Source organism: Carcharodon carcharias, unplaced genomic scaffold, assembly GCF_017639515.1.
Source record: "Carcharodon carcharias isolate sCarCar2 unplaced genomic scaffold, sCarCar2.pri scaffold_869_ctg1, whole genome shotgun sequence".
Classification (NCBI taxonomy): domain Eukaryota; kingdom Metazoa; phylum Chordata; class Chondrichthyes; order Lamniformes; family Lamnidae; genus Carcharodon; species Carcharodon carcharias.
Window position 1 is genome coordinate 65001 of NW_024471133.1, and position 16493 is coordinate 81493.

At 46.9% G+C, this 16493-nt stretch overlaps 1 protein-coding gene across 1 annotated transcript in view; it reads right to left on the reverse strand.

Annotated features, from left to right (window-relative positions):
• The window catches only part of LOC121275207 (RING finger protein 112-like), a gene marked incomplete at both ends in the record, with an annotated part of 48812 nt that overhangs the window by 11909 nt on the left and 20410 nt on the right, over positions 1 to 16493 (reverse strand). The window contains 3 exons of the mRNA XM_041182632.1: positions 7055 to 7111; positions 9264 to 9314; positions 12361 to 12465. Coding sequence (XP_041038566.1) covers positions 7055 to 7111; positions 9264 to 9314; positions 12361 to 12465 — 213 coding nt within the window. The remainder of the gene's footprint in view (positions 1 to 7054; positions 7112 to 9263; positions 9315 to 12360; positions 12466 to 16493) is intronic.

The following is a 16493-nucleotide window of genomic DNA, read 5'->3' on the forward strand; positions in this document are numbered from 1 at the left end:
GAGCTGCCTTCTTGAGCCGCTGCAGTCCGTGTGATGCAGGTACACCCACGGCGCTGTTAGGGAGGGAGTTCCAGGATTTGGACCCAGCAACAGTGAAGGAATGGCCGATATATTTCCAAGTCGGGATGGTGAGCGGCTCGGAGGGGAACTTCCAGGTGATGGTGTTCCCCATGTGTCTGCTGCTCTTGTCCTTCTAGATGGTAGAGGTCGTGGGTTTGGGCGGTTCTGTCAAAGGAGCCTTGGTGAGTTGCTGCAGTGCATCTTGTAGATGGTACACACACTGCAGCTACTGTGCGTTGGTGGTGGAGGGAGTGAATGTTTGCGGATGGGGTGCCGATCAAGTGGGGCTGCTTTGTCCTGGACAGTGTCGAGCTTGAGTGTTGTGGGAGCTGCGCTCATCCAGGCAAGTGGGGAGTATTCCATCACACTCTTGACTTGTGCCTTGTAGATGGTGGACAGGCTCTGGGGAGTCAGGAGGTGAGTTACTCTCCGCAGGATTCCTAGCCTCTGGTCTATCCATATTAATAACCTAGACCTGGGTGCACAGGGCACAATTTCAAAATTTGTAGATGATGCAGTCTTGGAAGTATTGTTAACTGTGAGGATGATTGTGATAGACTTCAAGGGGACATAGACAGGCTGGTACAATGGACAGGCGTGCAGCAGATGAAATTTAATTTAATCTAGAGAAGCGTGAAGTGATACAAAGGGGAGGTGATATAAAATAAAGGGTACAATTCTAAAGGAAGTGCAGGAGCAGAGGGACCTGGCTGTATATGTGCATAAATCATTGAAGGTGGCAGGACAGGTTGAGAAAGCAGTAGATAAATTATACTGAATCCTAGGTTTTATAAAGAGGGGCACAGAGCACAACAGCAAGTTAGTTCTGAACCTTCATCAAACACTGGCTCAGCCTCAATGGGAAGGATCTGAAGGTTTTGGAAAGTGTGCAGAAAAGATTTAGAAGAATGGTTCTGACGATGAGAGACTTCAGTGACGTGGATAGATAGGTGAAGTTGGGATTGTTCTCCTCGGAGAGGAGAAGGTCAAGAGAAGAATTGTCAGATGCGTTCAAAATTATGAGGGGTCTGGACAGAGTAAATGGGGAGAAACTGTTCCCATTCGCAGAAGATCGAGAAACCGAATGTGATTAACAAAAGAGCCAAAGGTGACATGAGGGAAAACCACTTTATGTATCAAGTGGCTTGGATCTGGACTGCACCGCCTGAGCGTGTGGTGGAAATGGATTCAAAGTGGAATGGGATGATTATCTGAAGAGAGAAGATTTTAACAGGGCTATAGGGAAGAGGTGGAGGAGTGGAACTGGCTGAGTTGCTGTTGCAGAGAACTAACAGAGGTGATATGCTGAATTGCTTCCTTCTGTGCTGCAACCATTATGTGATTCTGGTATAGACACATTCAAGGAGCTTGATAAACACATGAGGAATAAAGAAGCTGAAGGTTACCCTGATAGTGTAATCAAGCAGGATCGGAGGAGGCTTCTGTAGAACAGAAACACGAACATAGATGAGGTGGGCCAAATGGTCTGTTACTGAGCTGTATGTTCCATGTTAAGCTGCCAGTAGCTTAACACTTAGATGAGGGGAGTGAAGGCGTGGTAGCTGAATTTGCAGGTGACGCAAAGAGAGGTAGGAAAGTATGTTGTGAGGAGGACATGAGGAGGTTGCAGACAGATATAGATAGGTTGAGCGAGTGGGCAAAGGTCTGGCAAATGGAGTTTAGTGTGGGAGAATGTGAACTTGTTCACTTTGCTTTTTTATTCTTCCTGCCAGAGTTTTTCAAAGATTTTCTGCTTTTATTCACAGAGAGCATTGGTGTAGCCAGCCTACTCCCTCTTAAGAGGAAGATTTGCAAGATAATGTTCCTGGAATAGATAATGTGCCAAATGGAACACCAGTGCAGAGAGAGTGGGAGAAGAGAGATAGAGAGAAGAGAGAGGGATAGAGAGAAGAGAGAAAGAGAGGGAAAGAGAGAGAGATAGAGAGAAGAAAGAAATTGAGAGAGCGAGAGCCAGAGAGGAGGAGAGAAGGAATTCCATTTTGACAGGAGGTGGAACTAGTGGTGTTGGTGATAGTGATGGACAGGAACGGAGAAGCCATATTTTAGCAGTGGAGGATGGAGCAGCATGCCCAAAAGGACAACCCGCAGGAGGAATTGGATTAGACAGCAGGGAGTTCAATTCTCAGAGACTGAATTAGAGGGCCTGTCAGCAGCCAAACAATTTTATAAATTAATGCACACGCTTAGTCACAGTCAGTGAATACAACATCACATGTCATCTCCAACCCACCATACCAGCAAAGTATCAAAGGTGCACAATGGACAACATCCACAACTTCTCACAGCCATCAGCTCTCACTGGTGACATGCCTAAACTTAAAATATCAATTCCATCAGCCCCAAATGCAGGGAAAGGGCTGTAGAATGAGTACTGAGAGAGGGCCGCACTGTCGGAGGGTCAGTACTGAGGGAGAGCCGCACTGTCGCAGGGTCAGTACTGAGGGAGAGCCGCACTGTCGCAGGGTCAGTACTGAGGGAGAGCCACACTGTCGCAGGGTCAGTACTGAGGGAGTGCCACACTGTCGCAGGGTCAGTACTGAGGGAACACCGCACTGTCGGAGGGTCAGTACTGAAGGAACACCGCACTGTCGGAGGGTCAGTACTGAGGCAACACCGCACTGTCGGAGGGTCAGTACTGGGGGAGAGCCGCACTGTCGGAGGGCCAGTACTGAGGGAACACCGCACTGTCGGAGGGTCAGTGCTGAGGGAACACCGCACTGTCGGAAGGTCAGTACTGAGGGAACGCCGCACTGTCGGAGGGTCAGTACTGAGGGAGAGCCGCACTGTCGGGGGGTCAGTACTGAGGGAGCGCCGCACTGTCGGGGGGTCAGTACTGAGGGAACACCGCACTGTCGGAGGGTCAGTACTGAGGGAACACCGCACTGTCGGAGGGTCAGTACTGAGGGAATGCCGCACTGCCGGAGGGTCAGTACTGAGGGAATGCCGCACTGTCGGGGGGTCAGTACTGAGGGAGCGCCGCACTGTCGGGGGGTCAGTACTGAGGGAGCGCCGCACTGTCGGAGGGTCAGTACTGAGAGAACATCGCACTTACGAAGGGTCAGTACTGAGGGAACACCGCACTGTCGGAGGGTCAGTACTGAGAGAACACCGCACTGACCAGGGGTCAGTACTGAGAGAGCGACGCACTGTCGAAGAGTCAGTACTGAGGGAACACCGCACTGACCAGGGGTATTGAGAGAGTGCTACATTGCTGGAGCTCCGACTTTTGGTTGAGATATTGAACCAACACCCTGTATATCCGCTCAGGCCATTAGTTACATGGTGTTGCACGGCCACCCACCGCTGATGTCACCAGTTTCCTCTTCATCCCCTGGTCTCTTCCGTGTGTGAAAGTCAATGTTTGGACCTACAGTACATTCTTGAGTATGCAACTGTCTTCCAGCCTGTGACTGTGCCAGAGCCAGCGAAGTTGCTTCTGCTTGATTAATGATGATCTTGGTGAGCTTTGCTGCGTTCGTGACTTTGTCCTTCCACGAGATGCCCAGAATGCATCGCAAACAGCGAATATTAAAGTTATTGAGCTTCCTTTCTTGACAGCAGTGTCTTGTCCACGTTTCACAGCCACACAGCAAGGTGCTTAGAACACAGGCCTCATAAACCCACATCTTCTTCTGAAGAGTCAGCTTGATGTTACTCCATGCACATTTCATGAGTCAGGCAAAAGTGGTAGCTGCTTTCTCTTTGTGTGTCTGGAGCCCTGGATAAAGGGGCAGGTTGTCTGTCACTGTGGACCGAAGCTTGTAGAATTTGCTAACCATTTCCAACAGGGTGTAAACAAGGACAGATGTGATACCTTGTCCAATAGCCATAGTTTTCTTCATTCTTATGGTAAGGGAGAATAAGTTGCAGACATGGAGAGACAACCTGAGTCTTTGCAGCTGAGTTTTCATGTGAGTGACTAGTGCAGCATTATCAGTGTGGAGGAGCTCTCTGATCAAGGTGTGCTGCCTTTTTGTCTTCACTTCCAATCTGGACAGATTGTGGACCTTGCTGCCTGAACTAGTGTGCAGGTAAATTCTTTCCATATCTGTAGGAAAGGCTAAGGTCAGGATCTTGGAGAAGATACCAAAAAGAGTCGGGGCCAGGAGGCAGACCTGTTTCACTCAATTCTTCACTCTAAAACTGTTGGAAGTGGTGCCGTCAAACTATACAGTGCAGTTCATGTTCCCAATGGAAGGAGCCATTGAGAATTAGGTGCCTTTGTGAGCAGCTAATTATCCTCAAAACGTTATGATCGCAGCTGATGCTATCACAGGACAAGTCTGATCCCAGGGTGGAACCTGGCTTGATAGATCCTAACTTCATGTTTCAAAACAGATTGTCTGTCAATGAATGGAGCAGGGCAGATTGCTTTATAACCTTTTAATAGCATACTTCTCAACAGCTTTGAATGTGTTATGGCACTTCTCCATTGGGAAAGGTACACTTACACAATGCTGCTCAATGTAATGGTCAACTTATCTTTTCAGTACTGAGCCCCATGATCAATCACGGCAGTAAAAACAAATCTAAAACATCTAATAGTGACTTCTGAAAGTTTAAACATTTAACACTTACCTGTCCGAATGTGCCCGAATCCCCAGCAGGCTTCTCCCAGTAGTCACAAATTTCCAAGCTGTATTTCTTTCTTGACTCATAAGCCTCACACCAGCAATGAAAATAATGTGGGGGAGGAAATCCAAATTTCCTATGATCCTCACAATGGAGGCCTTGTCTTCAGTAACAATGGTCACCTTGTCTTCAGTAACAATGGTGACCTTGTCTTCAGTAACAATGGTCACCTTGTCTTCAGTTACAATGGTGACCTTGTCTTCAGTTACAATGGTGACCTTGTCTTCAGTTACAATGGTGACCTTGTCTTCAGTTACAATGGAGGCCTTGTCTTCAGTAACAATGGTCACCTTGTCTTCAGTAACAATGGTCACCTTGTCTTCAGTAACAATGGTGACCTTGTCTTCAGTAACAATGGTGACCTTGTCTTCAGTAACAATGGTGGCCTTGTCTTCAGTAACAGTGGTCACCTTGTCTTCAGTAACAATGGTGACCTTGTCTTCAGTAACAATGGTCGCCTTGTCTTCAGTAACAATGGTCACCTTGTCTTCAGTAACAGTGGTCACCTTGTCTTCAGTAACAATGGTGACCTTGTCTTCAGTAACAATGGTCACCTTGTCTTCAGTAACAATGGTCGCCTTGTCTTCAGTAACAATGGTCACCTTGTCTTCAGTAACAATGGTCACCTTGTCTTCAGTAACAGTGGTACCCTTGTCTTCAGTAACAGTGGTACCCTTGTCTTCAGTAACAGTGGTACCCTTGTCTTCAGTAACAATGGTGACCTTGTCTTCAATAACAATGGTCGCCTTGTCTTCACTAACAACGGTCGCCTTGTCTTCAGTAACAGTGGTACCCTTGTCTTCAGTAACAATGGTGACATTGTCTTCAGTAACAATGGTGGCCTTGTCTTCAGTAACAACGGTGGCCTTGTCTTCAGTAACAACGGTGGCCTTGTCTTCAGTAACAATGGTCGCCTTGTCTTCAGTAACAATGGTCGCCTTGTCTTCAGTAACAATGGTCGCCTTGTCTTCAGTAACAATGGTGGCCTTGTCTTCAGTAACAATGGTCGCCTTGTCTTCACTAACAACGGTCGCCTTGTCTTCAGTAACAATGGTCACCTTGTCTTCAGTCACAATGGTGGCCTTGTCTTCAGTAACAATGGTGGCCTTGTCATCATTAACAACGGTCACCTTGACTTCAGTAACAATGGTGGCCTTGTCTTCAGTTACAATGGTGACCTTGTCTTCAGTTACAATGGTGACCTTGTCTTCAGTTACAATGGTGACCTTGTCTTCAGTTACAATGGTGACCTTGTCTTCAGTAACAATGGTGGCCTTGTCTTCAGTAACAATGGTCACCTTGTCTTCAGTAACAATGGTGGCCTTGTCTTCAGTAACAATGGTCACCTTGTCTTCAGTAACAATGGTGGCCTTGTCTTCAGTAGGCCTTGCGCCCAAGCCCTTCCCAACCAGTGAAAAGTCCACAAACAATGCAGGATGGGAAGGCAGAGGGAATTTATTTTTATAGTCAAAATAAATCACAATTCCCGGTTTCTGACCTGATTTCCAACTCGATTGGGAGAAAAGGATCCAGCTCAATGCTCCTGTTATGAAGTCCGAGATCTCACATGCTTTGCTAACCACTCTCTGTGTGACCTGTTACCTTCAAAATTCAATTCACATGTGCCCCCCAGTTCCCTCTGTCCCTGCACTTTTTGGAATTTATCTTTCCCTTGGCCACACAACTGCAGGCTCTCCATGCGCTTCTTTGCCGCCAGTTCAGACCTTTCAACGCCATGACATGGTGGCTGACCTCAGGCAACGGTGTACAGTAGAGGACAGAAAGGTCGTGTTCACTTCAATCCGACCGCAAGACAAAAGTACAATGCTGAAATATCCCTGAGGTTTTAGACCACACCTCGTGAGATCATGAGAGAGAGAGAGAGAGAGAAAAAAAAGAGAGGGAGAGAGAGACAGAGAAAGTCTTGCATATACATAGCTTTCCAGCCACTGAAGTACTTTCTGAAGTGTAGTCACTATCACTGCATTGGAGGAAATGCAGCAGTAAATTTACGCACAGCAAGCTCCCACAAACAGCGATATAATGACCAAATAATCTGCATTTCATATGATGTTGATTGAGGGACCAATATTGGTCAGAACACTGGACAGAACTCCCCTGTCCTCTATCAAGCGGTGTAAAATACCCCATAGCCATAATTGGAAGAGCAGGGCCTGGGGTGATGAGTGAGGAGGAGTGGTGTTGATGTCGGGAGTTCTCTCTGGTGTCCTGGGACCCAAATCCAAGTATCCTTTTTAATCTCTTTCACACACTCTCCCTCTCCTGTTCTCTCCCCATCACCTGACGGTTTGATGGGAATAAGATAATGAGGTCCCAATACCTGAATGGGATCCAAGTTGAGAACCTCTCCAACCTTTTGGGCCACGTCGAGAAACATCTGGAAAGGAAGCAGGAACGAGATGGTCAGTGGTCCCCTGGACAATGTTCTCCACACCTTTAACCCCACTACCACTGCTCATCCGGTTAAGTTTGGGCTGTGCAGATAACACTGACTGTCCAGTCAGGGTGAACAACTGTCCCATATTTTAAAGGGATTGAATCTTATTTTGACTGTCTGTCCTACACAGGGACATCTTTTGTCCCATATTTCTAGGGCAGCCAATGGGGAGACTGATCCTGGGAGTCTTGGTCGAGTGATTTGAATCAGACTGCAAGTCTTTGAGTCGGCCGGTAGAGAGGTGATAATGTTCTGACTCCACGAGATAAGTTGTGAGTTTTGACTGCTTTAAATCGCCTCCTCCACCCTCCGACACCCACCCTCCATCCCATTCTTATAAAAGCATCCCAGGATCCTGTCCCCAGCCATTCTCACGGTCCAGTATCTGAACTGGAGCCATTCTTGGAGTTAGAACTCAGACATTCAGAGGTGCGACAATTGACTAGGACGTGATCATTGTGAAAAATTCACCAGTAGTTTTTGGTATGGATTTTAAACCCTGCCTGAATGCGAATAGTGTCAACCCCAGCATTGTCCAGCCCTGGCCCAATTCAACAGGTAGAGGCTGAGGATGAAGCATCTCCTGCTCCGTGCGGGGGTGAGAATCAGTCTCAACAGGGAGAGACGAAACAACTCAGTGAGGAGGCCGGGAATGAAGCCTGGGCCTCTCCTGCTCCCTGTGGGGGTGAGAATCAGACTCACACTGGGTTAGACTCAGCGAGGAGGCCGGGAACGAAACCTGGGCCTCTCCTGCTCCCTGTGGGGGTGAGCATCAGACTCACACTGGGTTAGACTCAGCGAGGTGGCCGGGTATGAAGCCTGGGCCTCTCCTGCTCCCTGTGGGGGTGAGAATCAGACTCACACTGGGTTAGACTCAGCGAGGAGGCCGGGAATGAAGCCTGGGCCTCTCCTGCTCTCTGTGGGGGTGAGAATCAGACTCACACTGAGTTAGACTCAGCGAGGAGGCCGGGTATGAAGCCTGGGCCTCTCCTGCTCTCTGTGGGGGTGAGAATCAGACTCACACTGGGTTAGACTCAGCGAGGAGGCCGGGAATGAAGCCTGGGCCTCTCCTGCTCCCTGTGGGGGTGAGAATCAGACTCACACTGGGTTTGACTCAGCGAGGAGGCCGGGAACGAAGCCTGGGCCTCTCCTGCTCCCTGTGGGGGTGAGCATCAGACTCACACTGGGTTAGACTCAGCGAGGAGGCCGGGTATGAAGCCTGGGCCTCTCCTGCTCCCTGTGGGGGTGAGAATCAGACTCACACTGGGTTAGACTCAGCGAGGAGGCCGGGAACGAAGCCTGGGCCTCTCCTGCTCCCTGTGGGGGTGAGAATCAGACTCACACTGGGTTAGACTCAGCGAGGAGGCCGGGAACGAAGCCTGGGCCTCTCCTGCTCCCTGTGGGGGTGAGAATCAGACTCACACTGGGTTAGACTCAGCGAGGAGGCCGGGAACGAAGCCTGGGCCTCTCCTGCTCCCTGTGGGGGTGAGAATCAGACTCACACTGGGTTAGACTCAGCGAGGAGGCCGGGAATGAAGCCTGGGCCTCTCCTGCTCCCTGTGGGGGTGAGAATCAGACTCACACTGGGTTAGACTCAGCGAGGAGGCCGGGAATGAAGCCTGGGCCTCTCCTGCTCCCTGTGGGGGTGAGAATCAGACTCACACTGGGTTAGACTCAGCGAGGAGGCCGGGAATGAAGCCTGGGCCTCTCCTGCTCCCTGTGGGGGTGAGAATCAGACTCACACTGGGTTAGACTCAGCGAGGAGGCCGGGAATGAAGCCTGGGCCTCTCCTGCTCCCTGTGGGGGTGAGAATCAGACTCACACTGGGTTAGACTCAGCGAGGAGGCCGGGAATGAAGCCTGGGCCTCTCCTGCTCCGTGTGGGGGTGAGAATCAGACTCACACTGGGTTTGACTCAGCGAGGAGGCCGGGAATGAAACCTGGGGATTTCCTGCTCTCTAGGAGGCTATTGAATTATAACTTGTCAAACCCCCTCTGTCAAAGGGCTGGACACAGGGCTTCTGACATTGTGTAATGGGAGAGGGAGGAAAATAAGTTAATTCTGCATCATTAATTGGAAACCAATACGTCACCTCTAAAAATTCCAGGTCTGTGCGGTTAATCTTGGAGGCAATGCTTAATATCTGAAAGACAGAAGACAGCAAGAGGGGAAAATAAAAGTAAGGTGAGAAATGTCCAATAATCGTTAACTCCCATAGAATAAAAAAGTTATGTTTGGATGTCCAATTGGATTGACACACAGGAAGTTATAACACACCCGGGACAGAATATTACAGCAGGGAGACTTTACACTCCCGCCAAAGCCAATGCACTTCTGATTGACTCACTGCTTTTTCTGGTCCTGCCCCGTCTGCGATGCGGCCATAAAATTCTGCACCCCGAGTGTCACACTTGATTCTTTCAATGTACCCCCACCCTGTCAAACTGATTGTTGTAATACACTCCGAGCGTCATACTGACTGTCATAACACACCACAAGTGTCACACTGACTGTTATAGCACGCCCTGTGTGTTACACTGACTGTTATAACACGCCCTGTGTGTCACACTGACTGTTATAATACACCACAAGTGTCACACTGACTGTTATAACACACCACAAGTGTCACACTGACTGTTATAACATGCCCTGTGTGTCACACTGACTGTTATAACACGCTGTGTGTGTCACACTGACTGTCATAACACACCACAAGTGTCACACTGACTGTTATAACATGCCCTGTGTGTCAGACTGACTGTTATAACACGCCCTGTGTGTCAGACTGACTGTTATAATACACCACAAGTGTCACACTGACTGTTATAACATGCCCTGTGTGTCACACTGACTGTTATAACACACCCTGTGTGTCACACTGACTGTTATAACACACCCTGTGTGTCACACTGACTGTTATAACATGCCCTGTGTGTCACACTGACTGTTATAACACACCACAAGTGTTACACTGACTGTTATAACATGCCCTGTGTGTCACACTGACTGTTATAACACGCCCTGTGTGTCACACTGACTGTTATAATACACCACAAGTGTCACACTGACTGTTATAACATGCCCTGTGTGTCACACTGACTGTTATAACATGCCCTGTGTGTCACACTGACTGTTATAACACGCCCTGTGTGTCACACTGACTGTTATAACACACCCTGTGTGTCACACTGACTGTTATAACACACCCTGTGTGTCACACTGACTGTTATAACATGCCCTGTGTGTCACACTGACTGTTATAACACACCACAAGTGTTACACTGACTGTTATAACATGCCCTGTGTGTCACACTGACTGTTATAACACGCCCTGTGTGTCACACTGACTGTTATAATACACCACAAGTGTCACACTGACTGTTATAACACGCCCTGTGTGTCACACTGACTGTTATAACACACCCTGTGTGTCACACTGACTGTTATAACACACCCTGTGTGTCACACTGACTGTTATAACATGCCCTGTGTGTCACACTGACTGTTATAATACACCACAAGTGTCACACTGACTGTTATAACATGCCCTGTGTGTCACACTGACTGTTATAACACACCACAAGTGTCACACTGACTGTTATAACATGCCCTGTGTGTCACACTGACTGTTATAACATGCCCTGTGTGTCACACTGACTGTTATAACACGCCCTGTGTGTCAGACTGACTGTTATAATACTCCACAAGTGTCACACTGACTGTTATAACATGCCCTGTGTGTCAGGCTGACTGTTATAACACGCCCTGTGTGTCAGACTGACTGTTATAACACGCCCTGTGTGTCAGACTGACTGTTATAATACACCACAAGTGTCACACTGACTGTTATAACATGCCCTGTGTGTCACACTGACTGTTATAACACGCCCTGTGTGTCACACTGACTGTTATAACACACCCTGTGTGTCACACTGACTGTTATAACACACCCTGTGTGTCACACTGACTGTTATAACATGCCCTGTGTGTCACACTGACTGTTATAACACACCACAAGTGTTACACTGACTGTTATAACATGCCCTGTGTGTCACACTGACTGTTATAACACGCCCTGTGTGTCACACTGACTGTTATAATACACCACAAGTGTCACACTGACTGTTATAACATGCCCTGTGTGTCACACTGACTGTTATAACATGCCCTGTGTGTCACACTGACTGTTATAACACGCCCTGTGCGTCACACTGACTGTTATAACACACCCTGTGTGTCACACTGACTGTTATAACACACCCTGTGTGTCACACTGACTGTTATAACATGCCCTGTGTGTCACACTGACTGTTATAACACACCACAAGTGTTACACTGACTGTTATAACATGCCCTGTGTGTCACACTGACTGTTATAACACGCCCTGTGTGTCACACTGACTGTTATAATACACCACAAGTGTCACACTGACTGTTATAACACGCCCTGTGTGTCACACTGACTGTTATAACACACCCTGTGTGTCACACTGACTGTTATAACACACCCTGTGTGTCACACTGACTGTTATAACATGCCCTGTGTGTCACACTGACTGTTATAATACACCACAAGTGTCACACTGACTGTTATAACATGCCCTGTGTGTCACACTGACTGTTATAACACACCACAAGTGTCACACTGACTGTTATAACATGCCCTGTGTGTCACACTGACTGTTATAACATGCCCTGTGTGTCACACTGACTGTTATAACACGCCCTGTGTGTCAGACTGACTGTTATAATACTCCACAAGTGTCACACTGACTGTTATAACATGCCCTGTGTGTCAGGCTGACTGTTATAACACGCCCTGTGTGTCAGACTGACTGTTATAACACGCTGTGTGTGTCACACTGACTGTTATAATACACCACAAGTGTCACACTGACTGTTATAACACGCCCTGTGTGTCAGACTGACTGTTATAACACGCCCTGTGTGTCACACTGACTGTTATAATACACCACAAGTGTCACACTGACTGTTATAACATGCCCTGTGTGTCACACTGACTGTTATAACATGCCCTGTGTGTCACACGGACTGTTATAACATGCCCTGTGTGTCACACTGACTGTTATAACACACCCTGTGTGTCACACTGACTGTTATAACACGCCCTGAGTGTTATCCTGTTGTAACTCAGTCCTGAGCGCATGAACAATGAGAGATGAACTCACCATGTAGGAGCTCAGTAAAATGCTCAGTGCTGACAGCTGTGTACTGATACCTTTTTCTCGTTCGAGACTATTGCATCCTTCTGTGTCCACCAGGAAGATTGCTATCTGTAACAAACAACTGAAAGTTAGGATATTACAAGAGTTCCCTGTCATTCTGGGCTGTGAAACTGATGTCTCACATTCCTTCCCTTCCCACGAGGCCACGCCCTTTCATCGATTCTCACAACAGCTGTACAGGCCTTTCGGCCAATCAACTTTGTGCTGGCTCTTAACAAGAGTATTACAATTGGTCCCTCATGCAAAGTTTCACCAGATCAAGTGTTTATGCCATTTCCTTCAGAATGCGAACACTGATTCTGCTGCCACCACACTTTCAGGCAGAAATTCGAGATCACAACAACTCACTGCGTAAAGCAATGTGTCTTCATCTCATATAAAGATAAAAGCAAAATACTGCGGATGCTGGAAATCTGAAACATAAACAGAAAATGGTGGAAAAACTCAGCAAGGTCTGACAGCATCCGTGGAGAAGTACAGAGTTAATGTTTTGCGTCCTGATGACACTTCTTTACAGATGCTGTTTGCCCTGCTGAGTTTTTCCAGCAATTTCTGTTTTTTGTCCTCATCTCATAGATGGCTCTCCTGGGGAGGTGATGGCGTAGTGGTACTGTCTCTGGACCAGTAATCCATAAACCCAGGGTAATTCTCTGGGGAGCCAGGTTCAAATCAAGTACCAAACTATTCTAACCCCATTTCCCAGCACTAGGCCCATAGCCTTGTTTGCCAAGGCTTCGCAAATGCTCATCCAAATACTCCTTAAATGTAATGAGGGTTTCTGCCTCTCCCACCCTTTCAGGCAGTGAGTTCCAGATTCCCACCACCCTCTGGGTGAAAAAATTCTTCCTCACATCCCTTCTAAACCTCCTGCCCCTTACCTTCAATCTGTGCCCCCTGGTTATTGATCCCTCCACCAAGGGGAAAAGTTCCTTCCTGTCTACCCTATCTATGCCCCTCATAATTTTACACACCTCAATCATGTCCCCCCTCAATCTCCTCTGCTCCAGGGAAAATAACCCCAGTCTATCCAATCTCTCCTCATATCTACAATTCTCCAGCCCAGGCAACATCCTGGTAAATCTCCTCTGCTTTCTCTCTAGTGCAATCACATCCTTCCTATAATGCGGATTCCAGAACTGCACACAATACTCTAGCTGTGGCCTAACCAGCATTTTATATACCTCCAGCATCACTTCTCTGCTCTTATATTCTATGCCTCAGCTAATAAAGGCAAGTATCCCATATGCCTTCTTAACCACCTTGTCTACCTGTCCCACTACCTTAAGGGACCGGTGGACATGCACACCAAGGTCCCTCTGATCCTTGTTACTTCCCAGTGTCCTACCATTCATCGTGTATTCCCTCACACTTATCCGGATTAATTCCATTTGTCACTGATCAGCCCATCTGATATCAGACTGTCTATATCCTAATGCAATCTAAGGCTATCCTCTTCACTACTTACCACCCACCAATTTTCGTGTCATCCGTGAACTTATGATCATTCTCCTACATTCAAGTCTGAATCGTTTATATATACCACACACAGCAAGGGACCCAACACCGATCCCTGCGGAACTTCACACCGATCCCTGTGGAACCCCACTGGACACAGGCATCCATTCACAAAAACACACCTCGACGAGCACCCTCTGCTTCCTGCCACTCAGCCAATTCTGGATACAATTTGCCAAACTGCCTTGGATCCCATGGGCTCTTACCTTTGTTATCAGTCTCCCATGTGGGACCTTATCAAAAGCCTTGCTGAAGTCCAAGTAGACTATGTCTACACACCTGGTCACCTCTTCGAAAATTCACTCCAATTGGTCAGACATGACCTCCCGTTAACAAAACCATGCTGACTGTCCTTGATTAATCCCTGCCTCTCCAAGTGTAGACTAATTCTGTCCTTCAGAATTGCTTCCAATAGTCTCCCCACCACTGAGGTTAGACTGACTGGCCTGTAGTTCCCTGGATTATCCCTTCCTCCCTTCTTGAATAATGGTACCACACTGGCTGTCCTCCAATCCTCTGGCACCTCTCCTGTGGCCAGAGAGGTATTGAAAGCTATTGCCAGCGCCCCTGCTATCTCTTCCCTCGCCTCACTCAACAGCCTGAGGTACATTTCATCCGGGCCTGGAGATTTATCTACTTTTAATCCTGCCAGACTACTTAGAATCTCCTCCCTTTCTATGCTAACTTGTTTAATTATATCACAGTCCTTCTGCCTGATTTCCATACCCATATCGTCCCTCTCACTTGTGAACACAGACACAAAGTATTCATTAAGAACCCTACCTACGTCTTCCAGCTCCACACACAAATTACCACTATGGTCCTTAATGGGCACTACTCTCTCCCTTACTCTCAATGTGCTTGTAAAATAATTTTGGATTTTCCTTTATTTTACCTGCTAATGTTTTTCAAGCCCACTTTTTGCTCTCCTAATTCCCTTTTTAAGTTCCCCCCCTACACATTCTATACTCCTCTAGGGCGTTCACTGTTTGGAGACCTTGCTATCTGCCATCAGCCTCACTTTTCCTCTTTATCCAATCCTGTATATCTCTCGACATCCAGGGTTCCCTGGATTTGTTGGTCCCACCCTTTATCTTTACTGGAATATGTTGGCCCTGTACTCTCCCTATTTCCTTCTTGAATGAGTCCCACTGCTCTGACACAGTTTTACATAAAAGTAGCTGCTCCCAGTCCACTCTGGCCAAATCATATCTGATCTTATTAAAATCGGCATTCCCCCAATTTAGACCTCTGATTTCTGGCCCATCCTTGTCCTTTTCCATAACAACCTTGAATGTAACAGAGTTATGATCACTATCTGCAAAATGCCGCCCCCCCCACCTCCCCCCACCCCCCCACATTGATTCCTCTACCAATCGCATTTGTTGGAGTCACTCAATATTGGGGTTGTTGTTGAATTTGTTATTTGTTGGTGTTTTCCAATGTTGGGGTTGTTGTTGAATTTGTTGGTGTTTTCCAATGTTGGGGTTGTTGTTGAATTTGTTGGTGTTTTCCAATGTTGGGGTTGTTGTTGAATTTGTTGGTGTTTTCAATGTTGGGGTTGTTGTTGAATTTGTTGGTGTTTTCAATGTTGGGGTTGTTGTTGAATTTGTTGGCGTTTTTCAATGTTGGGGTTGTTGTTCAAGTTATTGGGTTTTTTTTCAAAGTTGGGGTTGTTGTTGAATTTGTTGGTGTTTTCCAATGTTGGGGTTGTTGTTGAATTTGTTGGTGTTTTCAATGTTGGGGTTGTTGGTGAATTTGTTGGTGTTTTCAATGTTGGGGTTGTTGTTGAATTTGTTGGTGTTTTTCAATGTTGAGGTTGTTGGTGTTTTCCAATGTTGGGGTTGTTGTTGAATTTGTTGGTGTTTTCCAATGTTGGGGTTGTTGTTGAATTTGTTGGTGTTTTTCAATGTTGAGGTTGTTGGTGAATTTGTTGGTATTTTCCAATGTTGGGGTTGTTGTTGAATTTGTTGGTGTTTTCCAATGTTGGGGTTGTTGTTGAATTTGTTGGTGTTTTCCAATGTTGGGGTTGTTGTTGAATTTGTTGGTGTTTCCAATGTTGGGGTTGTTGTTGAATTTGCTGGTGTTTTCAAAGTTGGGGTTGTTGTTGAATTTGTTGGTGTTTTCCAATGTTGGGGTTGTTGTTGAATTTGTTGGTGTTTTTCAATGTTGAGGTTGTTGGTGAATTTGTTGGTGTTTTCCAATGTTGGGGTTGTTGTTGAATTTGTTGGTGTTTCCAATGTTGGGGTTGTTGTTGAATTTGCTGGTGTTTTCAATGTTGGGGTTGTTGTTGAATTTGTTGGTGTTTCCAATGTTGGGGTTGTTGTTGAATTTGTTGGTGTTTTTCAATGTTGAGGTTGTTGGTGAATTTGTTGGTGTTTTCCAATGTTGGGGCTGTTGTTGAATTTGTTGGTGTTTCCAATGTTGGGGTTGTTGTTGAATTTGTTGGTGTTTTCAAAGTTGGGGTTGTTGTTGAATTTGTTGGTGTTTTCAATGTTGGGGTTGTTGTTGAATTTGTTGGCGTTTTTCAATGTTGGGGTTGTTGTTCAAGTTATTGGGTT